At 44.0% G+C, this 24,877-nt stretch overlaps 3 protein-coding genes across 4 annotated transcripts; all 3 read left to right on the forward strand.

Moving 5' to 3' along the window:
• The first annotated feature begins 6,763 nt into the window (after positions 1-6,763).
• Positions 6,764-13,119, forward strand: LOC123147445 (uncharacterized). The gene is made up of 16 exons (XM_044566693.1): positions 6,764-7,314; positions 7,399-7,481; positions 8,051-8,207; positions 8,289-8,427; positions 8,794-8,887; positions 9,048-9,182; positions 9,305-9,405; positions 9,502-9,615; positions 9,879-10,117; positions 10,687-10,745; positions 10,822-11,007; positions 11,090-11,213; positions 11,345-11,400; positions 11,899-12,044; positions 12,173-12,343; positions 12,593-13,119. The coding sequence occupies exons 1-16, from the start codon at positions 7,040-7,042 to the stop codon at positions 12,872-12,874; spliced, it is 2,361 nt and encodes a 786-aa protein (XP_044422628.1). The 5' UTR covers positions 6,764-7,039; the 3' UTR covers positions 12,875-13,119.
• A 3,131-nt stretch (positions 13,120-16,250) lies between these two features.
• Positions 16,251-20,360, forward strand: LOC123147448 (probable sugar phosphate/phosphate translocator At3g14410). Its single transcript, XM_044566697.1, has 8 exons — positions 16,251-16,494; positions 17,731-17,838; positions 17,986-18,020; positions 18,668-18,780; positions 18,878-19,139; positions 19,220-19,488; positions 19,711-19,893; positions 19,979-20,360. Exons 1-7 carry the CDS (start codon positions 16,339-16,341, stop codon positions 19,848-19,850), a joined length of 1,083 nt encoding a protein of 360 aa, XP_044422632.1. The 5' UTR covers positions 16,251-16,338; the 3' UTR covers positions 19,851-19,893; positions 19,979-20,360.
• A 292-nt stretch (positions 20,361-20,652) lies between these two features.
• On the forward strand, positions 20,653-24,518 carry LOC123147447 (rRNA (cytosine-C(5))-methyltransferase NOP2C). 2 transcript variants are annotated; one of them, XR_006473205.1, is made up of 9 exons: positions 20,653-21,215; positions 21,322-21,469; positions 21,914-22,004; positions 22,512-22,709; positions 22,806-23,041; positions 23,408-23,539; positions 23,722-23,749; positions 23,880-23,941; positions 24,028-24,518. XR_006473205.1 is itself a non-coding variant. In XM_044566696.1 (9 exons), the coding sequence occupies exons 1-9, from the start codon at positions 21,064-21,066 to the stop codon at positions 24,153-24,155; spliced, it is 1,215 nt and encodes a 404-aa protein (XP_044422631.1). In that variant the 5' UTR covers positions 20,670-21,063; the 3' UTR covers positions 24,156-24,518. The 2 variants fall into 2 exon arrangements, 1 of the variants encoding a protein (XP_044422631.1); XM_044566696.1 differs by having other exon boundaries at positions 20,670-21,215; positions 23,682-23,749.
• The last annotated feature ends 359 nt before the right edge of the window (positions 24,519-24,877 follow it).

The following is a 24,877-nucleotide window of genomic DNA, read 5'->3' on the forward strand; positions in this document are numbered from 1 at the left end:
GCATCATGCCTTGACCATATCACATCACAACATGCCCTGCAAAAACAAATTAGACGTCCTCTACTTTGTTGTTGCAAGTTTTACGTGGCTGCTACGGGCTTAAGCAAGAACCAATCTCACCTACGCATCAAAACCACAACGATAGTTTGTCAAATAGACTCCGTTTTAACCTTCGCAAGGACCGGGCGTAGCCACACTTGGTTCAACTAAAGTTGGAGAGATAGTCGCCCGCAAGCCACCTGTGTGCAAAGCACGTCGGGGAAATCGGTCTCGCGTAAGCGTACGTGTAATGTTGGTCCGGGTCGTCTCGTCCAACAATACCGCCGAACCAAGTATGACATGCTGGTAGGCAGTATGACTTATATCGCCCACAACTCACTTGTGTTCTACTCGTGCAAATAACATCAAACCATAGAACCTAGGCTCGGATGCCACTGTTGGGTTTCGTAGTAATTTCAAAAAAAAATCCTACGCACACGCAAGATCATGGTGATGCATAGCAACGAGAGGGGAGAGTGTTGTCTACGTACCCACGCAGACCGACTGCGGAAGCGATGACACAACGTAGAGGAAGTAGTCGTACGTCTTCGCGATCCAACCGATCAAGCACCGAAACTACGGCACCTCTGAGTTCGAGCACACGTTCAGCTCGATGACGATCCCCGGACTCCGATCCAGCAAAGTGTCGGGGAAGAGTTTCGTCAGCACGACGGCGTGGTGACGATCTTGATGCACTACAGCAGCAGGGCTTCGCCTAAACTCCGCTACAGTATTATCGAGGAATATGGTGGCTGGGGCACCGCACACGGCTAAGGAATAGATCACGTGGATCAACTTGTGTGTTGGTATATAAAGGACTAGAGGGGGGAGGCTGGCCGGCCAAGGTGTGGCGCGCCAGGAGAGTCCTACTCCCTCTGGGAGTAGGATTCCCCCCCCCCCAATCCTAGTTGGAATAGGATTCGCGGAGGGGGAAAAGAGAGAGAGGGGGCCGGCCACCTCTCCTAGTCCTAATAGGACTAGGGGAAGGGGGTGGCGTGCAGCCCATGTAGGGCTGCCTCTTCTCTTTTCCACCAAGGCCCATCATGGCCCATTTAGCTCCCGAGGGGTTCCGGTAACCTTCCCGGTACTCCGGTAAAATCCCGATTTCACCCGGAACACTTCTGATATCCAAACATAGGCTTCCAATATATCAATCTTTACGTCTCGACCATTTCGAGACTCCTCGTCATGTCCGTGATCACATCTGGGACTCCGAACAACCTTCGATTCATCAAAATGCCTAAACTCATAATATAACTGTCATCGTAACCTTAAGCGTACGGACCCTACGGGTTCGAGAACAATGTAGACATGACTAAGACATGTCTCCGGTCAATAACCAATAGCGGGACCTGGATGCCCATATTGGATCCTACATATTCTACGAAGATCTTTATCGGTCAGACCGCATAACAACATACGTTGTTCCCTTTGTCATCGGTATGTTACTTGCCCGAGATTCGATCGTCGGTATCCCATACCTAGTTCAATCTCGTTGCCGGCAAGTCTCTTTACTCGTTCCGTAATACATCATCTCGCAACTAACTCATTAGTTGTAATGCTTGCAAGGCTTATGTGATGTGCATTACCGAGAGGGCCCAGAGATACCTCTCCGACAATCGGAGTGACAAGACCTAATCTTGAAATACGCCAACCCAACATGTACCTTTGGAGACACATGTAGTACTCTTTATAATCACCCAGTTGCATTGTGACGTTTGGTAGTACCCAAAGTGTTCCTCCGGTAAACGGGAGTTGCATAATCTCATAGTTACAGGAACATGTATAAGTCATGAAGAAAGCAATAGCAACATACTAAACGATCGGGTGCTAAGCTAATGGAATGGGTCATGTCAATCAGATCATTCTCTTAATGATGTGATCCCATTAATCAAATAACAACTCATTGTTCATGGTTAGGAAACATAACCATCTTTGATTAACGAGCTAGTCAAGTAGAGGCATACTAGTGACACTTTGTTCGTCTATGTATTCACACATGTATTATATTTCCGGTTAATACAATTCTAGCATTAATAATAAACCTTTTATCATGATTATAAGGAAATAAATAATAACTTTATTATTGCCTCTAGGGCATATTTCCTTCACAAACATAGGCTTCCAATATATCAATCTTTATGTCTCGACCATTTCGAGACTCCTCGTCATGTCCGTGGTCACATCCGGGACTCCGAACAAACTTCGGTACATCAAAATGCATAAACTCATAATATAATTGTCATCGTAACCTTAAGCGTGCGGACCCTACGGGTTCGAGAACAATGTAGACATGACCGAGACACGTCTCCGGTCAATAACCAATAGCGGGACCTGGATGTCCATATTGGCTCCTACATATTCTACGAAGATCTTTATCGGTCAGACCGCATAACAACATACGTCGTTCCCTTTGTCATCGGTATGTTACTTGCCCAAGATTCGATCGTCGGTATTCCAATACCTAGTTCAATCTCGTTGCCGGTAAGTCTCTTTACTCGTTCTGTAATACATCATCCCGCAACTAACTCATTAGTTGCAATGCTTGCAAGGCTTAAGTGATGTGCATTACCGAGAGGGCCCAGAGATACCTCTCCGACAATCGGAGTGACAAAACCTAATCTCGAAATACGCCAACCCAACATGTACCTTTGGAGACACCTGTAGTACTCCTTTATAATCACCCAGTTACGTTGTGACGTTTGATAGTACCCAAAGTGTTCCTCCGGTAAACGGGAGTTGCATAATCTCATAGTTATAGGAACATGTATAAGTCATGAAGAAAGCAATAGCAACATACTAAACGATCGGGTGCTAAGCTAATGGAATGGGTCATGTCAATCAGATCATTCTCTTAATGATGTGATCTCGTTAATCAAATAACAACTCATTGTTCATGGTTAGGAAACATAACCATCTTTGATTAACGAGCTAGTCAAGTAGAGGCATACTAGTGACACTTTATTTGTCTATGTATTCACACGTGTATTATGTTTCCGATTAATACAATTCTAGCATGAATAATAAACATTTATCATGATTATAAGGAAATAAATAATAACTTTATTATTGCCTCTAGGGCATATTTCCTTCACGGTACATCATGGGTCTCATATCATCTAACCCTGGCCCAACTCCTCGCGGACCCGGTTCCCTCCGAACCAGCCCAGCACAACCCAGCAGGTGTTTCAAACCCAACGATCTCGCGTTCGAGATCCCGGTCGCCGACGCGGTCATCATGGGCACCGCCGGTGCCTGACGAACAGTGAGCTGCCTCGCATTCTTCCTCTTCTTCACAGTAATCCATGACTCTGGCCTAATCATATCGAATAACGTAAGATTCAGAAGACTCACCTTAGGTAGGGGACCCTTCCAAGGTCTGAGCGCCGACGTCGCCGTCTTCCGATGAACAATGCGTCGGATCATCTCATTCTTCTCGCTCGCGTGAAGACCAATACGCGCCGGATCGTCCGGTGGCAGAACCTGATCGATCGTCATGGCCACTTCATCTTCGCTATAACCTGCATGGAATAAATCGCAAATGAGATCCGAAGGTGTCGGTGAGGGGGCGACTCCGTCGGGGATGCATCCCCATCGCCGTCTGTGTCTTCCTCGTCGGACTCGGCGAGAGCCCAGAACCGCCCGCCGACGCGTCGGCGATCACCGGCGGCGGACGGCGCCGTCGCGGTCGGGTGCATGTTCGCCCGCCCAGTCGCCCGTCCAGTCGCCCTCATCAAGAGAAGACCAATGGACTGATCCTAAAATAGCCTACCTGTTCAAAAAAATATCAACCATGAATATAAAAAATAGCCTATTGCCAAGAACAATTGCTCCCACTTGATACCGCTATATTCATTACAATCACCACACATGCAAGCTATTTTTTGTTCTTGTAATCTTTTATTACCAGCACCTACATTTTTTTTTCTCATGTTACGTACTTTAGTTATCACCCTAAAAAAGTACTTCACTTATCTTCTTGCAGTATATCTTTGGTTCTAGAGTCTAGACACAGTAAAAGTTAAGTGCACAACAGTTGCGTAAGTGGCATATGGAACTTGAGAGATTAGAAAACCTACCTAAAAATTGATTTTTCTGTCCTGAGATGGTGTTTTCTTTAGAACTTCAATAATGCAGAAAACGGTATCTGACACTAGATTAATAGGTTAGTACAATAAAATAACATAAATTTGTGCCGAACCATGCATGTTGCTGGAAAATCAACCCGGAGTTCTCAAGATTAGTCCGGGGCGGCCTTCAGGTCCAGCTTGAACCATTTTGTTTAACATGAGTATTTTCCGGATAAACATTGGAGCTCTGGCACTGGAATTTTTGTGTGGTCCAATACGGGAACACAACGAGCATAATTTGGGGGGACATTTCTTATGTAGGGAGGGCATTGACTTGATATGCCTCTTTACCCTTGATGACCACCTTGAGCTCCCATTCTTTTCCTCCAACCATTATTTGATTTGAATAAGAGAAAACAGAGAGGAACCAAACATTTGTGACTCGACCAAGGCAATCTTGAATCCCCTTTGACTTCTTCGTTCCACTTGTTACTATTTAGTTTCTAAGGAACCATAGATGGTCGTAGTCATCCGGAAGCTTCTGAATTTGCTGATTAGCTCCGGGAATTTTGTGAATGTTTTAGTCCCCGTCGAGGTCTACCCTTAGTGATTGAGCTCTTGAAGCTCAAGGAGGAATCTAGTCATTCATTGTGGATGTGAAACTTGTTGTCCTAGACCTCTCCACATGAGATTAGAGCTCCCTTCCCCTGCAGACACATGGATTGAACTTCAGGATACATTACTTCAATTTTGTGCCTTGTGGCTACTTCATTCTCGGCTTACTTCTTGCTTAGCTCTTTACCAACTTGTTAATATTATTTATATTGCTTGTTCGTTGTATTTTGTCATATAGGTTGAAGTATCTTTGTTCACACACGAACACGTCATCGTGTACCCTCGACGCCGGGGGTGATGCACCGTACCTCACGTCGAAGGAGACCCGGCCGGAAGCGCGGTACACAGGCACTCCGACGTGTGCTTTTGAGGACCCGAAACCCCACACGCTTGGGAGGGACCCCGTCAGGGCGCACCGCGGCTATGAACTTCCCTAGGTCGACTTGATCGCCCCTAGGGCCTCGAGGTTCGCCGCCCTGCAACAAGAAGAACAGAGAAGAACGAGGAAGAAGAAGAACTAGGGTTAAGGAGAAAAGATAAAAGATAAAAAGTGGTAGATGAGTTGATCGATTGTGTGTCGTCGGTCGTCACCCCTTAGGTATATAAGAGGCGGTTGGACTTGCCGTGCAAGGAAAAGGCTTGGATTCATGTCCAAAACCCTAGTAAAATTCGGATTGGTTTTGTTCGAACTTTCCAAAACTGTTCGGTTTAAACTGGCTGCACCTTGTGGGTATTTTTTGTGGTGGTACACGACCTCGGATGAAAACGAGTCCAAACGCAATCTTGGCCGTTTCGACGATACGAACAACTTTCATGTTAAACGTTTTTTTATCAGATGTCATCTTGAGGGTCAAATAGCTCGTGCGAAACATCTGTTTGCTCGCGGTACCTATCAGACATGGCGTTTGGTGGGGCGTGCCATATTTCGCCTCCTGACAGGGTTGTATTCCGATAACTCTAACTTTTGCATACGAACTCAGATTGGGATGATTTTTATATCAAAATCAATCGTTTCGACAAAATGAAGACAATCTGTGTATATAATTTTTTTCATACGAGGCAGTCTTGAGGGCGTAATTAGCCGAATAGTGTTCTGGATACAAAATCTCAGAACTTCGAACATAATTTCGGACTTAGAGATGAGACCGGATGGCTATGGACCAAATATTAAAGTTTCTTCTTTTGACGATACGGAACTTTCTCACATTGAGCACTTTTCCATTTGAGGTCTTCTTAATTATGCTTTTGACCATGCCAAAATCTGGTGTCAACAATCTTGTTGCACCTTGGGGAACATACAATTCCCGAATCTAAGGAATTAACTAAGAAAGTTAAGTTTAATACTTGCATATTCATCACCATAAAAAATACCCCACGATTATAACAAGCCCTTTCACTCAACCTATACGAAGGCCGCAACGCAAAGAGGTCCAATCATGCAAGCTCATTTCTAAGTGAGGTGGGTGAAGCCCCAAACTTTGGCCCACGTAAAATCAACCAACCCAATTCGTACAAAAAAAACTTGTCCCAAAAACATGTGTTTATTTTAATAAATTTTGAAAGTATTTCCAAAGAAACAAGTTAATACATTAAAAATGATTATGTACCTAAAAACATGTGTTTCTTTTGCAGGGTCTAAAAATAACGTTCATATAGAAAATGCATTTCATATTTAAAACTGTTCACCAGATGCATTTTTTTAAAACAAATCTTGCATTTGATAATAGTTGTTCATGTGTGCTAGAATATTTGTCAAGTAATTTTTTAAAATAAGTGTTACGTATTATTAAAAACACAAAAATAGAATTTCGCAAAAAAAACACAAAATAGAAAAAGAAGAAGGAAACACACAACAAACATAAAAGAAGAAAGAAAAACCGAAAAGAGAGAAAAAAAGAAACAGAGAAAAAGGTGTCCAGAAGTTATTGGGCCGGCCCACCCTGTAGGCATCGGTCCCGGTCCTGTTCGCCGTTCCCCCATTGAGGCATCGGACTGAAGCAAACGCCGCCGCCGGCCGCTGCCTCCACGACTGGCCTAGCCGTCCGGCGCCCCGCCTCCTGCCCCCCGCCCCCACGACTCCCCCGGCGCCGTCAGCCTGCCCCGCCTCGCCAGTCGTCCTCCCCTTGCTTCCCAGCCCCCGCCCCCCGTTCAGCCGTCCTAACTCTCGCACGGCCGCGGCCCGCGGCGGCGCCTGAGTCGGAACTTAGCGCCCTCCGAGCACGAGCAGCCTTGCCGTCTCGTCCATTTCTACTGGCGAGCACCGAGTGGGACGTCCTGAATAACTGAACCCCACTGCTAAACGCCATCGAGGTCTGATGGCGCAGGCTTCGGCCGCGGCGGCGCTGCGCCGCTTGCGGCGTCCCCGCGATCCATCCACGACATTCCTCTCCTCGCTCTTACATTCTTGCTTCCTCTCATCCACCTCCGCTTGCTCTCCGGTAGCGCTGCACGGGCCGAAGCCGCTATCCGGGGCCAGCTCTTCCATCACCAGCAGTGCCTGCAGCAGCAGCACGTGCAGTTGGTTCGACTCCCACCGGCGGCAGTCTGCGGCGGCTGCGACTACGACGAGAGCCCTGCACCACGCTCCGAGGTAGAAGTTCTCGCGTCACGCGCCTCTCTAGTTTTCTCTTAGCCATTGACTGTCCTAACAAAGCCGCCCTCTTCTGTCTCGCAGCTCTGACGGCTCAAGTGAGAGTACACCCACCTCGCAGTCTCAACTCCTACATTTCATCAAATCCACATTTGGGACACTCGAAGGTAATATCACGCATTTCAATCGCAAGTCGTAACATACTGCAATATCATATCCCATGCCGTGCCATTTTGTGGAACTATATGTTCTTGTTGATAGTTTGGGTGCTCTCGTTATTGTGTCTGCCCACACAGCTTTGCTGGTTATGGTGGAGAAGCATGCTCTTCTTAATTTTCATCTGCCATTTACAAACCCACAATGGGGATGGTTATTTTCAATAAATTTTGTAATGCTTGATGAAAATGATGCTCTTGAGTTTTCACTATTGTGCAAAACTCCAGGAGTCTTGTGGTATCATCATTTGTTCATTACATCTGTGTGACAAAACTACATAGGACGAAAGCCACAAGAAGTACTGTACACAGTTACAAATAGTTTTGCAAGGATATGATTGCAGTGATTTTTTTAACTTTTTCTGAAAGATGACATGGACTTGCATGCGATACAAATGACATAACAAGGATAATTTTGGCTATTCCTAGATGTAAGTAATTAACGTAAATGTGTAATGCACGGTCCCTTTCTTCAGGTGTTATTGCTGTCTGTTAATTCTTGCTTAACTATTGTGATGCAGGAAAAAATCATTGTTGGTTGAATGCCGTGAATGGCATTTGGAAAACTTTTAATCAAGAAGGAATGTATCTTGTTCTGTTGTATCAGTCACATGAAACATTAGACGGGGACTGCAAACATTCAGCTGCTTTTAGAAAATTGAAATATCTTCATCAGAGGTAGTTGTGTAAAATCTGGCTGCTTTGTGATCTGACAAAAGTCTTAAATTTCTCTATTGTCTTATTATCTGTTCATTGTAGGTACCCGCATCTAAATGTTTTTGCTATGCAATATGGGAGTGGTATTAGTTCCTTAGCTACTCAAAGCCAAGCAGTTCGTACAATAATGGAGGAATACATTACATTTCCTATCTTGTTGTCAAACAAAGACTTTACCAATGTGAGGCAAATATCCTTGCAATTTTCCTTCCACTAGAGAAGTTCAGAAATGTTTTGTGATCATTGGCCATGCAGTTCATATATACGATGCATACACTATCTTTTTATTATGTCTTCACTGGGAGAATCCAAGTACCAGTATATTTTTCAGATACTCTATGGATATACATTGAGATGGTCCATTTTGATATCGTTAGACATGTTTAATTTATCACATTAAAGAAGCGAAACACAACTTCATACAATGGGAATACAATGCAATGCCAAGCACAATGGAATATGTGTCAAACAAATTTTGTAGATCTATATGGATTTAATTAATGCATGCTTGATTAAAACATGGTTTGTCTGTTTGATGAGTTTTCAGATGACAAATGGTGCTTGCTACTTGCTATTTGAAGGTTCTAAGGATCATATAATCTTCACAAAATTGGATGGGGACCCTGACCTCATGATCAGGGGTAAGCTCTAGACAGCATTAGCTATTTATTTTATGCTATTATTGTTAGCTTGCTTGTGCACATTTGTTGCACCTAAGATTCTCTAGAATGTTGCTCGGCAAATTGGATGCTCCTCACATGTGCTAATTTTCTAAAACCTCCTATTTGTTATTAAATGCAGGCATGGAAGGATTTAGTGCATTGAGTGCAGAACCTATTGAAAATGTTGTAGAATCAGGAGTTCCGTGGCAGAAAGAAGAGGTTGTCAAAGAGCCATATGTAGGTTCTCTCAGAAACTTGTTACTTTATCATCCAGGTACTTGGTTGATGCTTCTTCCCTCGTGCAACTTATTTTACTAAACATCAATTTTGCAGCCCAACCAGAAAATCTAACACTGGAACTAAATACAATGTTTTGTAAAATCTAATGTTCTACAGGTGGCCTATCAGTTGATGAGGACGGTGATCGCATTTTTATCTCTGATAGTAACCACCATAGAATCATCATTAGCAACTGCGATGGGGTGATTTTAGACTGTGTAAGCATGAGTTGCTGTTTCCCTTGGGTTCTACGTTTACTCATATGGTTTGAAGGCCTGCAAATTCAGTGTAATGAATTGATATTTACTTTACAGATTGGATCCTCCCCAGGTTTTGAGGATGGTGAATTTGAATCTGCCAAGTTATTGCACCCTGCTGCATCATTTTATCATGCCGCTGAAGATTGTCTATATATAGTAGATTCGGAGGTAATTATCCATAGTGGCTTGCCTCAGTTTACTCGGTTTGACAAGTATGTCCTTTTCACTGGCTGCTGAGATTTCATACAGGTAATAGAGCTATAATAACCCATAAGGCCATAAGGTGGTTGTCACAAGTTTTAGGTGTCAATTAAAGTTTTTCTGCTGTTCCTTTGTCTTGTACATGGAAAAAATTATAACTAACCACAACAATCATGAATCGTCAATCATGTATCAAAGATTTTTTACTAGCTTTTCTTATTCTTTTGCAGAATCATGCAGTTAGAAAAGCAGATTTTGGAAGAAGGTTTCTGGAGACAGTTTATCCAGTCTTCAATAAAAAAGGAAGTGGTGTCTGGAGTTGGATTATTGATAAGCTTGGTTTGACAAAGGAAGACGCTTCAAAGAAAGATGATGCTTCAAACATTCAAGATTTCGACGCTGAACCAGTAGTGTTTCCATGGCATTTGCTCAAAATTTCCGAGGACGATTTATTAGTAGCAGATCGCAGGTATGTGCCTCTATTCATCTCCTCCATCTTGTCCTTTCGCAATATCAAATTGATTTAGTGGTGGATTTTCGCATAATGCTTCAGTTGGATGGTTTCATCGCCTGAGATCTGACTTATCTCATGAATTGTTTTCCACTGTTGTAGCTGTAATTCATTTTTGGGTTTTACATGTTGTAAATCTGCACAGCTCAACCTGATTCTCAGGTTCAGTTTGATTTTGACATTGAAGCTCAATGATATTTATGTATACTTACCTAATTGCATGCGGGAGCTATGTGCACCGGGCTGCCCTTTTCTTTTACTTACCTAATTGCATGTCATTGTGTGCTTAACTGTCAATTTGATGCATGTGTGAGAAAACATTAGATATTAGTGAAATAAAAGTGTGTTCCACTCTTCCATCAATGTCATTCGATGTATATTGCTTAATTCTATCCTATGTTCTGTTATTGTTTCGGCATACACATAAGTACTGTGGGTCAACTGTGGCTGGCTTTACTTTGGGACATTACAAACCTAACTAGCTGTTTGGCAATCTTCTTAGTTCTTATACTGTTGCTGCTTGCCAGCTTTGAAACATCATGGATCCTGAGCATGTCAACTGGTGAAAAAAAGAATATTGTAAGAGGTTAGTACAAATTCTTTTGTTACACATGTTGGAGTTAAATATTTACAGCTCATTGAGGAGTTAAAGTGATGCGAAGGTAGAGCTGAAGCAATGGAGTTGTGTCAGCAAATGATTGATGAGAGGCATGCTCTCCTTAAAGATATACACATCAATGGGTCATCAGGTGATAAAGGACATTCTAATCTGCTGGAGAAGATCCCTTGCAATGAACTTGTATCGTCAATTTCAAGATTCCGGAAATGCATTGTCTTCTGTGATACAGGTTGATCTATAAGCTGTTAGTGCTTTCATTTAGAGTCAGACCGTACCACAAATAATTTGAATTCCTTTTCTTTGTCTTGAAGATGGTCAAAGGGTTCAGAAGCATGACTTGGATACCAAAGAAACCTCGAATATTCATTTTACAAATGTTGGGGTTCTTGGGTTACCATATTGGTTTGTTTGCCGTCTTGAGAAAGTATCTACCTGGTGAGCTTTTGGTTCTCCATTTATCTTCATCATTTTTGCAGTGAGCATAGAAATTTATCTGCTGCTGACAAAAGTTTGCGTGCTGCATGGATTCATTATTCCTTTCTCACTGTTTTGCAATGAATTGGCAGGGGACATTCAGCTGGACAATTTCAAGATCACAACCGGAAAGTAAATGTGCTCCCTGGTAATTTAACAGAAGCTGTTTTGTCATGATAGTAGTTTTTGCATCTGTGCCATATATGACCATGGGTGACTTCCCCTGCAATTTTGAAGCCTTTAATTGAAAATTATAGCTTAGTTTGATGCACGACACTACTGTTTCCCCCACTTTTGGCTCTGGGTAACTATGATACTGTGTGGTCTTAAATACTGCAGCACATAAAACTTATTACCGCCGAAGAAGGGTATCAATTTTTATATTCATTACCTCTGCTTTCCATATTCCTTGTAACTAGCTGTGCCTTCAGTTTCAAATGATTTTGAGTTGACAGCACAGGTTAAAAAAGGAGTGTCGAATCCTGTAGTGCATCTGCACAATACTTAAGCTCCAAATTTGAAATTAACTTTACGGTTCAGATAACCATGTGGATTACTGAAGTGAGTCCGTTAATAAATTGAAGGGGCACTGCCATATGAGATTCGGTTTAAGATAGCTGTTTAACTGGTGGATTCAACTTAACAGGAAGATGCAACATCAAGGTCTCTGTAGACATCCCAGTTGATACTGAGCTTGCCACACCTTTGGTTGAGAGCTGTATTTGGCGCCAAGTAAGGGGATCTGGTGCTGAGATTTCTGAATCTGACGCACAAGACACAACATCTGAGAAGGTAAAGCACTTCTTGTCCGGTTCGCAACATCTTTATGCATTGTGAATTTTGAGTATTGAAGTTACTTCAAACCTAGTTGGCGATATGCTAGCTGCTCGAGTCTGAATTGCTAATGCACATGCTATCAGGTTGGTATAGCACAGCAATGGTATGATGAAATAGACAACCTAGCGTTTTCTGAAGCTGCTGAGGAACCTGCTGTGCACAAAGGTGATGATAAACCCGCAGATGAAAGCCACCAAGACCAGAAAAGCGTGCATTTCACCTGTGCAGTTAACGTCAGCCCTGGGACATGCGAGGTGCGATTCTTCCCTCTCTTAAAACAAGACAATCTTCCTGTGTTATATGGAGCGAAATCACTTGAGGCTTTGTTCGGTTAATCCTCTCCCCAAGAGGATTGGAGGGGATTGGCAGGGATTGGTTCATATTTTGATTTAGAAGAGGTTTAAATCCCCCTCAAACCCCTTCAATCCACTCGGATTCACCCGCAACCGAACAAGGCCTGAAAGAAAGAATCAAAGACCATGACACTGTTATTGCTCCTGCAGCTGGTGGCCTCTGCTGCATTGTACCTAAAGGTCGACCGAACGAAAGCGGACCATGAGGACCAGAAAGCAGTGATCAAGAGGATCCTCCAGTGCCAGGGGCATGAGGAGCACGTGGGTGTCGAGCTCCTGACGGAGAATCACATAGACGCGAGGGATCTAGTCATCATGAAGCCGGTTCATCTCAGGCTGAGAATGGAGTGCGCCGATCACCCTGCTGGAACCACCAACAAGGAGACCATCAGCACCGAGTCCAGTCTCGAGATCAGCATCACTTTAGAGTAGCCATTTCAATTCCATTCAGGACTCAGTGCACACTACATGCGTAGGGTAGAATGATTTGTTCGTAAGCGACCTAATCCTGGGTATTTTGTCACTAGACAAAGATGTTCAACCCATTTCAGGCAGTCTTTTAGTTGCCCTGTCTTCAGAAACACATGGCTTGGAGATGAACAGAGCTTCAGACATAGCGAGGATTAATGAAACATTGCAGATACTTGTCTGAGAATCGAGGAGGTCCTCTTATTCAAGGGATTTTCAAAGAAATTTTGGATGATTTTATCCGTGGTATTTTTTAAAATTAAGACACATGGGTTGTTTGATTCACATAATTTTGATCCATATGATTTTTCCTAAGATATTCATTTGAACTATATCTGGTAGGAATTTTTTTCATTGACTAGATAATTGTCTCTGTGTTGCAATGGGGTATAAATATTGAGAAATGTTAACTAGCGAATGTTCGCTGGAGGGAGGTCCAGCCTGCACAACCATGTGATGGGAATCAAACGGATGGCATTTGAAAAAAAAATGTGTTTGCTGGCAAATTTATCTGTACACACGGCAAGTTTTCCTATTTGCCACGGCAAGTCCTTGAGAGCATCTACAACCGGACCTCCCATACTTGTCTCAAACGTTCGGGCGGGCTGCCCGGCCATTGCTTAGATGATTTTCGGCCACCCAACCGGGCTCCCCACATCTACCCCAAACGCCTGGGCTGACCGGCACTCTTCATACCCGGTCCATATCTAGGGCGGATATGAGGATGCCCGGACGCGGGCTTCACATTAGACTGACCGCAATGGCCCATGCGGTCACACAAATAGACCGTTGGTCCGATGAGCGCCTCCTTCGCTCCATGCCGCGTGGCGCCGCTCTGGAATGTCGCCCGAGGGAGCAAGGTCGTCTATTTTAGCCGGACGACGGCGCCCAACCCTACCTCGCACCATTTCTTTCCCTTTCTCCTCTTCGTCGCCGCTACTTTCGATCTGTTTGCCGCTAGCGATGCCGAGGCCCCGGATCACTACCTACGCCACACTCACTCCGGAGCGGCGGCTGCGGCTGCTGGAGGAGATTCGGGCCAGGCGTGCTAATCGTTTCGTTGTCCGTCTGCCTTCGGATTCACCGGAGGAGGGGTAGCAGTTGCCCGAGGCGGAGCAGGACCCCCAACCCATGAAGGAGGAGGAGGGGGAGCCGGCTGCGCGCTTCACCATAGAGGAGTCCATTGTGAGGGCCAACTAGCGCTTCATCCGACACCAGAGAGCGGAGATCCACGAGCTCTTCGCCTAGTTTGTCTGACGACGAGCCGGAGTTGCCGCGGTTGCCCATCTACCCTGAGCCGGGCACAAAGATCGTGGACATCTTCGACAATGAGTAGATAGAATACCTACCTAGTACGCATGTTTTAATCTGCATGTCTTGTATGGATTTGAGGTTTTAAATTGAGGTACAGGAATGCAGTAGATGTTTTTGTGTGATGTCCGATCACTGTCCGCGGATCCGTCCGAGCGCGTCTGCGGGCGTTTGGGGGTAGATTTTGATACTTGTGATTGTAAATGCTCTAACAAATGCATGCCATTTTTAGTTGTTTTCACATGGCAACTTGAGTGTTCGTTGGCAATTTTACTCGTAGTGAACGTTCCTCAAACATTGTGGTCACAAATATTCTAATTCGTTAGCCCGTGATTTACCTATGCATATTAATATGATTTTATAAATAAATATTTATCAAATGCTACATGTAATTACCTACCTAAATAATTTTTAAGATTTTATTTAATAATCACTTATTTGGAAAGAACTTATGACTTATACTGAATAAAAATAGTTTTATTTAGTAAGTCAATGAAATATGAGACAATTAAGATGTAAAAGGATAGAGATAATAGAAAAAAAATGGAGAGGGGGGGGGGGTGCAGTAAGGTTGGATTAAGCGTTTTGCATCACATAAATGAAAAATATTACATTTGTTTAAGTAGTAGAGATAAAGATTCCAACTTTTTTGAAGAAAAAAATTGAATCTATTTTCTTTTTATAAAGAGGATTAACTCCGGCCTTTGCATCGAGCGATGCACTCAGTCATCTTTATTGCATTATTCAACAAGTTCTTGCAAAATAAATACATAGATCGTACCAAAGCCACCTTTTTAGCGAAAATTATCGCCCTACTTACAAGATTGATGATGTGCCTTTATCGTGCGCCACACGCTCCAAGAAATCTGATGGCCTCACCAAGCCGTCCGTCGGCTAGCCAGGAGCACCAACCGGTCCAATAGACCCTCAGCAAGAATCCGTTGTTGCCTTCTGCACAATCTCATCTTTAGGAGCAATTAATGCAATGATCTTGCTAGACCCTTCTGCCGTCGACGCCACCACAACGCCGAATAGCGCCTACCTTCTGCATGCGTCCATCGACCGGTATCTAGCTTCGAGACTCCGCTGCACCTTGCCGCCATGACTCGTTGTCAACATTGTAGATGGCACGCCGCTCCACCTTGGTCACCGCATGAGAAGCAGAGACCTGCGCCTAGCCACCACCCCAAACACTTGTCCGTCTAGTTGGTGTACACCCCTAAAGATGATGCCCCATGGGGTGACAACGCAGGAACTTCGTCATCATCTGATCCGAAAAGCCCGAATCTGGGGTTTCCTCCGGGGCACACACAGAACACGAATTGCCCCACAATGACTCCAACGAGGTAAAGACCCATGCGGGTGTCGCCATTGACGGTTCTGGCCGAGGCCGAACCAAGCATTAGCTGGCAAATTCGTACCCATCCCCGGCTGGACCACCAGATCAAACTCCTCCATCATCGAGCACGCCCATGGCTGACGTCTGCCGCCAGAAAATCGCATGACCGGAGCCGCACCGCAACCCGGAACTGCCAGCCCGCCCATAGACCGTGAAGGGCCATCAGCGATGCACCGCCGACGCCGGACAACACACACGTCAAAGACACCCGCACGGATCTCCACCGCAACTGAATCCCGGAGCTACGGTGGAGGAAGGCCCCGCCGCCGCCATCATCCCCTCCCTGGGCTTTGCCCAGCGGAGCTCCGGCGGCGGCGAGGGAAGGCCGTTTTTGATGTCCAAATAATCCAAATTTGGCACTTGTAGTAAAAATTGCCGATCCTGTGTGTCCTGATATCTGGCAGGCTCCGCCTAAAATTTGACCTCCGAAATCATCTTTCGTTTTCGTTTGACTCGCCCAAGTTCTGACTTCGCCTCGCCAAACCTTTTGATATCGTTAAAGACACTGACTGGTGGGCCCCAGATCGTGCACGGCGCGTAGGCCTGCCCGCGCGCAGACGGGGGCCGGTCTGAACCACGTGCGAATCGCGAGGCACTCTCCTTTTGTTTTGTTTTTAAGTCCACCACCGTCGCAAAACCGCAAAACGGCTCGAGACGCACTCGCCCCGACCGACGGCGAGACAGACTCTCCGTCTCCATTCCCCCACAGCAGCCAGCCATGGAGAGAAATGGCGGGAAGCAGCAGCAGCAGCAGCCGGAGACGGCGGCGCCGGCGCCAGCGCCGAGGAAGGGCGCGTGGCGGGACGGCGCCGTCACCTACTTCCACCTCCTCTTCTACATCGCCATCTCCGGCGGCCAGATCTTCTTCAACAAGGCAAGCCCCTCTCATCCTCCTCGCCCCGCGTCTCCGGCCCACCGCCCCGCGATCCTGCCAGCCGCGGCAAGTTTCGTCGCTGCGGTTGCTCATTCCTGGTTGCGCGACACGGATGCGGTCTCTCTCGCGTCTGGCCTGGCCGCGTCAGGCGACTCCGCGCCGTCCTGGGTTTCTAGGGTTTTAGCGTGCAGTCCACCGCAAATTCGTAGGCTGATCCGATTGCTGCTCTCCCCTTGCGATGGAGACGAGACGGATGTGTTTCCAGTTTCTGGCGCTGGATTCGAATGCGTGCGAGTCAGGGGGGCTTTTGTGATGGATCGGATCTCTGTCTCTGCTGCAGCGTAAGCGTTTTCAGTTTAAAGAGGGTGTGATTGTAAACGCACAGGGAGGCGATTTTGAGCTTCGGCTGTTCTCATACTTGCGATATCAAGCGTTGATCCCATAATTCATCAAAATGAGTCTCATTCGTGACTACTATCAGTTTTCTAAAGCCGATCGCCCACCTGAATAGCCAGATTATGTCCAAAATTCGTGGGCGTTTGGGTACATTTTTCTGCCTCTGACTCCAGTAGCTTGAGATCTGGGAATAGTCCGTTGCTTGCTTGGGTTGTTCACTCAACTTGGACCCCTTTTTCATGAGAAGGGTTGACCCAGGTTCTCTTGTCATAACTCATATCCCTTCCATAACAAGTAACTGGACTCCCTTTTGCTATTACTATATTGTTAGTTTAGTTTGGTACACTGATACGTGAGGCTCATGGAGGTCTTTTGCACCAAGTTCCATTAGCTTTAAGTGGAACCTCATATAAATCAATTCATTGACACTTCTCAAGATGCCTATCTTTTTGGACCAACTGGATAACATCTTCTTCCACTATAATGATTCATGGAAATTGAGCAATAAGCACTATCTTTTGTTCTATTCTCTCTCCTTATTTCTTTGGCCCAACTCAATACTAACAAGATTAACAACACTCCAAGAGATTGTGGTGCAAATAGAAATAGTGATGCTGACATTTCTGTATGTACAAATTCAAGTGTAAACATCGATAACCCTTGCTTCAGAAGATTGAAAACCCACTTTGTAACACACTTCTATTTGGGATGATTAGTTCTGGAGTGCTTTCATAATTTCATTCATGTGGTTAGAAGTACTGATGGATTCTTTTTCTGTGGCAAATATCCTTTCATATTTTTTGTAACATTGTTAAGTACTTTGTTTGTCCTGATTTGCAGTGGGTGCTATCCTCAAAAGAGATCAACTTCCCCTATCCAGTGGCACTAACTTTGCTACATATGCTCTTCTCATCTGTAGTATGCTTTGCTGCTACAAAGATTTTCAAGGTACCTAGCATCAAATTTTTACATGGTTGCTGTATCTATCTCTAATCTGTGTAATAACTAAGACTTCATACTGTTTGGAATTCAAGTTACTTGAAGTTCAAGAAATCCGTAATCTTACTATTTTTTTACTTTGATAATATTTTATAGGTCATAAAGATTGATGAAGGAATGACTACAGATGTGTGAGTCTTGGATAATACAAAATTCATAAGGCTGTATTGTAGTTTCTTACTCTCTCAATTGTTCTCTGTCAGTATATTATGTTCCATGACGTATCACCTCATGATTAAGACATCCATAATGCCTGTCTCTCCATGCATGAACCGATATGAATAATTTGTGAATTTTCCATAACATTAGCATATTCTAGCATGTTCGTAAGATGCTGCACAAACACCACCCCTTCATTTTAAATATTGAGGTTGGTTTTCATCAGACTATATGTGGATAGCAAGTACAGTAACAGGGGGCTCTGCTGTTTGTTGTGTAAGTACATTAGCCTGCTTTAGCTGTCAGGATTAGTGAGCGAGTTTTACCATATTGTTAAGATTAAATGCCAAGTCAGGCTTAGAAGTCTAGCATGATGGTCATCGGTAGATATTTACGTTAATTAAATTTGCATCTGGCACACACTAAGAAGCTCTGCACTATTCCTGTCATAAGTCAATACTCGATACCACTCTTAGTGAGAAGAAATATGCTGGTCTTTTTCTGAAGCACGGACCTGCAGCCGTTATTGCTTTCCCATCCTGTATTAGATTCTTTGTTCAATTCATAATAAAGTACTGGGACTGTATTATTTCTCTAACTAGCTCACCTGAAATTTCAGATACGTGAGTTCAGTCATTCCAATTGGAGCAATGTTTGCAATGACACTTTGGCTAGGGAACAGTGCATACCTCTACATATCTGTTGCATTTGCACAGATGTTGAAGGCAATAAGTATGTGCACTCTCTGTTTTTAGATTGAGAAGGTAAAGCGTAGGTTGTAATCAGTTTTGGAACTGATGTTAATATACTCTTTGCTTGAGCATTACAGTGCCTGTAGCCGTGTTTCTCCTTGGAACAGCATTTGGCCTTGAAGAAATGAACTGTAAAATGCTTGCTATCATGTCTATCATCAGCGTGGGAGTTATTGTGGCCTCTGTTGGTGAAATTACAATCAGCTGGGTTGGAGTGGTGTATCAGATGGGTGGAGTTGTAGCGGAAGCCCTTAGACTTATCTTTATCGAGATATTTTTGAAGAAGAAGGGTGTTAGACTGAACTTGATATCCATGATGTACTATGTTAGCCCTTGCAGGTATCTTGTCCACCAGCTCCCCAGATTAATTCTTGAACCTACTGTTTGTTCTCGTAATTTAATCTGTGATTTTCCTGCAGTGCCTTTTGCCTGTTCATTCCCTGGTTGTTCTTAGAGAAGCCAAAGATGGATGCAAGTATTTCATGGAACTTCCCACCAATTACATTGTTCTTAAACTGCATGTGCACATTCGTACTTAATCTGTCAGTTTTCCTTGTCATCTCCCGGACAAGTGCACTGACAGCTCGTGTTACTGGAGTTGTGAGAGATTGGAGTGTGGTGCTGCTGTCAGCTGCTATTTTTGCTGATACAAAGCTTACCTTCATAAACATAGTTGGCTATGCCATAGGTATTCAACTGATTAATCTCGTAATCTGACTTATTTAACTTCATAATTTCTGTGATATCTTTGGGCACATTTTTGGCTAAAGAATTACCTGCACCTGATATTTTCTGGATTATATTTTTTTTGAATACTTTAGGTTTGAGCCATTTTTTTGAACATTTTTTTTTCAAAGAACTGCATTTAGAAGTGGATTAGATGGTGACTCCATTTTTCTGCAATGTACAGCCATAGTAGGTGTTGTTGCATATAACAATCATAAGCTTAAACCCCAAGCGAACCAGCAGCAGGGCGCTGACAGCAAAGTCAGCCCAGGAAGCCCTCGACATGTTGAGATACCATTGAACTCTACAAAAGAATCTTCATAACACCGAAGGTAGTGAGATCTTGGACAGAATTTTTTGGGGGAAGGTAATATAAATTCGAAAACTTTCTAATTCATGCACCTGTCATGCATGGAACATACTGACGGTTGGTGCATTTACTGTTGATGCAGGAGAATTGAGCTCTTGATTTTGCTACGAGTTGGCCAGCTCTCCATGGGATACATTCTTCCTACAAATCAACAGGAAGACCGGAAATTTTGTACAATGATATGTAAGATACGATAGCATACTGATTTGTATTATTGTTGCCCGGAGCAGGGCGGGCACATCATAAAGGTCAATTAGGTTGTGTAGATGTGTTTGTTGTCTTTAAGGTGCTGTAGAAATCCATCAGGTGCTCCCAAAGATGCAACCTGGTTCTGTTGGTATACTTCGTTACTTTGGAGGGTCCTGCCAACAAGATGGACCTGTCTGTATGCACATTGTACTTCAAACATAAAAGAATACCATTACTTCAAATATAAAAGAATACCATATGTGAACTTTTTTTTAGCTTGCACGTTTTCCATGTCCGTTTATTGGCTCAGGAAGCTATTCCGTTTTAAAGATCCATATGATATGTGGAATGTTCTTTCTGCGAATGAAGTTGTTAAGATCCTGTTTCGAAGGCGGATATATTTCTTGGCTCGCGAGGAAATTGAACTGTTCCCTGTAAAGTTCAGGTGAAATTCTTGCCTCCAGACAGGGCCTATGTGGTGGTGGTGTTACTTGTGCGGGAAGTTGGTGGAGATGTACTTGCCCGCCAGGCACACATGATGTGTTCATGCAGAAATTTTGGCCATATGTTTCTCCTCAGCAGGAATTGTTTGCGTTGCCTCTGGTGTGTGCTGCTCAAGATAATTCAAGCAATCTGATTTGTCTCTTCTTTTTTGAGAAATATCGTGCTTTATTGATCAAGAGACAGTGCGGCGACATTCGACAAACGAATTTATACATGACTAAACCAGCGAAACGGACTCTCTGGTTTGTTTGAGTCCAGTGTGCTTTGCGAGCGTCTGATCTGAAACATAGGGCCCAGATCAACCAAGTTCCACACCGTGTGTTGCGCCCCGAGTCCAGTCCTCCCCGGCGCCGCCGCCTCTGCGTGCTTTGGGCGGGAGGCCGCCGCCACCATCGTGGGCGTCGCGACCACTGCCGGAGACCTCGCACCCCTTCGGACCCGAGGAGGAGTCCAGGGTCTTTACTCTGGAGAGCGATGGATTCTTCAGAAATTCCGCCCTCTGACCGCAGAGAAGAGCAGCCGCCGGCGTCGCTGCCGCTGCCGGCGGCCTTTCTCGAGTTCCTCGGCGAGAACGGCCTGGACCCCGCGCTATACTCCAAGGCGGACACCATCCCGCGCTACATCAGGTGAGGCAAGCCTTGACTGACACTCGCCAAGGCTACCATCCACCGGCAATTCGTCACATGAAAGGGTGCGAATGAGAGTAGCCTGACTTGTTTCTGAAATCCCTAGGTTAAAACCAGGCACGGAGCCCATGGTGGTGACAGAGATCGAAAGCGAGCTCAAGTGTGATCTCATGAAGGTGTCGTGGCTGCCGGACTTCTATGCGATCCCGCCTGAAATTCAGATTGCTGGATCCATGGCTTATCAGCAAGGGAAGGTGAGGAGAAACTTTTGTCATGATTGGTTTGAAGCTGACCCATGTTGCTCAGCCTAGTCTACTTGTATGCGGCTATATGATGTTAGTGTGCATGTTATTAGATTTTTGTCAAGTGTTCTCTGAGGCAATTTATTTATCCTAGATAGCAATCGAATAACATTATGTTTTATTGTTTATTAAGAGACCAAATGCCTCGAGCCGGTAACAGTTTGGTGATGCTATCATGGTACAAGTTAAACTGAAGCTGTTCAATCTCATGGCACTTTTGTGGTTGTCACCTGATTTGTAACGGATTCTCTCATCAAGCCAAAGTGACACACTTGTTGTTAATTGTAGGAGAAGCTGAAATTTCCCAGTAAAAAGTACCGTGTTGTCATGTTCTTATCATGCACTCTTCTGTGCGTGACATTTTGCTTCACCTAGGCATCTTTAAAAACATTTCAGATCTATGGGATTGATGCAGCTTCTGGAGCTGCCATCTTAGCACTCGATGTTCAACCAGGAGACCATGTTCTTGACCTCTGTGCTGCACCAGGTAACTGTTTTTAATATACTTCAAGTACACACTGGACCAATGTTTTCTTAGAGACAATGTCTACCCTACAATCATAAACGAGCACCCCTACCGAATATTTGTGTGGGCGACATGTATTCACCAATATGGCAAGACCTAGTTTTCTCAAGGGCATAAAAACATGGAAAGCCTTTCCTGATTGTTGATCTTTAGATATCATACAAAAATACAGTTTCAAGTATGGCAGGTATGTTGCATCTAGGAGAGTGGGGTTTTACATTCCTGTGGTTTGATGGACCGGTTCGGTGTCTAGTTTGGTTCATATGTTGAATTTTATTCTCCGACATGTCCAATATAGTAGTGTTAGTTCAACACATATTTCCCCATCCTTGTGATGATGTTGTTTAGAAACTTGTGATGATGATGTTGTTTAGTTTGCTATGGATCCCGTAGCTTGTGTTAGACCTCTGCTATCTGTTGGATTTTTATTCAGAGATATACTAACCTTTCATCTATATGACATGCAAGGTGCAAAGCTTTGCATGCTTGCAGATATGCTTGGTAGCACAGGTTCTTTGACTGGTGTTGATGTTGCAAAGCACCGTCTTGCAGCCTGTCGTACGATGTTGCAGAAGTATTCTCTTGGAGATCGTAGTCGACTCTTTGTTGCTGATGGGACTTCATTTTCCATATTGCCTGTGAACTCCAATCTGGGGAGCATGGAAGGTATATTCATCAGAAGAATCCAGTCCCGTTTTTGCTTTACTTCTTCTGTATGTATGTATGATTTAGCTTGTCTTGAGTTCATGCTCTTTGTCACAGCTTTTGTTGGAATTGAGGATAATGGAAGCATATTCTCAGAATGGACTTCAAAGAGATCATGGAAAGACAGACAGAAGTCTAAAAAGGCAAAAGCAGCCGGTTCACCTCATCCACCATCAACTTCCGAACCTGAACTGATATACTATGGCAAAGATTCAGGATTAGTTGGATTGCAAAAACGTTATGTTCTTCGTCCATCAACTGATGCTGCTGCCTGTACATCTGGGTATGATAAGGTATTCCTTTGCTTGTGTTATTTTGTAAACTGCTAATGTTATCGTTACTGAACTACACAAGTACTCTGTGACTTTGATTAGTAAAAAGAAGAAGTGGAAATATGCATGATCTACTTTGGTGCCATTGATTTTTCTTAAGCCATCTCAGCTGACTCCACATGTAGTTGCAAATCAGACTGTCAATTAGCTCTAAAAAGTGTACCTTTCTCTCATTCTGTTGAGGGAACACTTTTCATCTTCTGAAAGAGTGCTGAAGCACTTCTATATAGAACACACACAGCTTATTTTACTGGTTGGAATATTCTATTGCAACTTATTCGGCTACTTGTAACATCTCCTTTGTTCCTTTGGATGAAATGCATGCAGGTCCTAGTGGATGCAGAGTGTACTCACGATGGATCGATAAAACACATTCAGAAGTTTGAGTTCTGGGGATGGAAAACATTAGACCGCCGTGTACTCAACGTAGAAAGAACTGGCAACCTACTTCAACTTCAGGTACTACTTCTGTTCTTGATGTTAGCTTGAATGGCACTTCATCGAGCAATCTATATATCTTAAATCTAACCCCACAATTAGCTACATGAGAATCTTATGTTTGATGTTTACTGAATTTTGATGATCTTCCTTTCGTATGCAGTTAGGGCTTCTCACAAATGGTTTTAAATTATTGAAAACAGGTGGATCACTTGTCTATAGTACTTGCAGGTGCGTAATCTCTTCACATGCAAATCTAATCCTCAATTGCGTCTCAGTAGTCTAGCCTTTACCGTGTTTAGAATTTCGGTACAATTTATAGTTCATACCGTCGCATGACTAACAGTTTGTCTTGGAATAGCTTGACTGTTGCACAAAACGAGAATGTGGTTCAGCAATTCCTTTCAAAACATCCTTCAGCAGGTACAAACGTCCTGCTACCTGCCTTCATCTAATATATATGTTGATTATCACTTCTATAAAAGGGTTGTTGGTTTTGCAACCTGCAGAGCTGCTAAAGATCGATCCAGCTGATAGCTGGCCCTGCAGAAGCGGTGGCATCCAGAAAACCTTGCGGTTCGATCCCGCGACGTCACAAACTAGTGGACTTTTCATCGCCAAGTTCATCAAGTTGTGATGTTCTTTATGAGATACTCACAACTTCGTATAAGTTAATTTCATATGAAACCAGGTTGTTGTGAGTAAATTTTGCTAGGTTTTACTCTAGTTCTTTAACAACAGGTGGTCGGAGTCTGCTTGTTTATGTACTCAAGTTTTAAGTAGGCTTCTTGGTAAAATTAGCCTCCTTGGCTTTAGGTGTGTAGAAAGGGTTGTTGGAAAACACTCCCATCTATTCTCAAAAAAATAAAAATCCCTGAGTCACAAATACTCCCTCCGCAAAAACGTCTTGTATTATGGGAGGGAGTATAAGATGTTCTAACCTTTTTGTGAATCAGATGTATAGACATGTTTTAGTGTGTTTGTTCGCTCATTTCAGTCCTTATGTAGTGATCTAAATGCTCTTATATTTCTTTATGAAGGTTGTACAAAACATTTTATATATGTGGCATGCACAAAAATATGTTTGCACTACCACAAAATACAGCAATTACTATGCGTCCGCAGCTGTCGGCAAGGCCCTGAGGTGTCTCACGCCTACGCAGCACTCGGTGGGCGGCGCGGCCTCCTTGCTGGTCACGTACCTGACTCAAGGGTGCAGGTTAGCGTCCACGTCGCCGCAGATCGCAGCCGCTGCCCTTCATCTTTCTATAGCCACCGCTTGCTCGTGTTTTCTCCTTCTCGCTAGACCAGGAGCTCGTGATCATGGAGCTCTAGTGGTTTGTGCATTTTATGGCGTGG

The sequence above is a fragment of the Triticum aestivum genome, chromosome 7A, assembly GCF_018294505.1.
Source record: "Triticum aestivum cultivar Chinese Spring chromosome 7A, IWGSC CS RefSeq v2.1, whole genome shotgun sequence".
Taxonomy (NCBI): Eukaryota; Viridiplantae; Streptophyta; class Magnoliopsida; order Poales; family Poaceae; genus Triticum; species Triticum aestivum.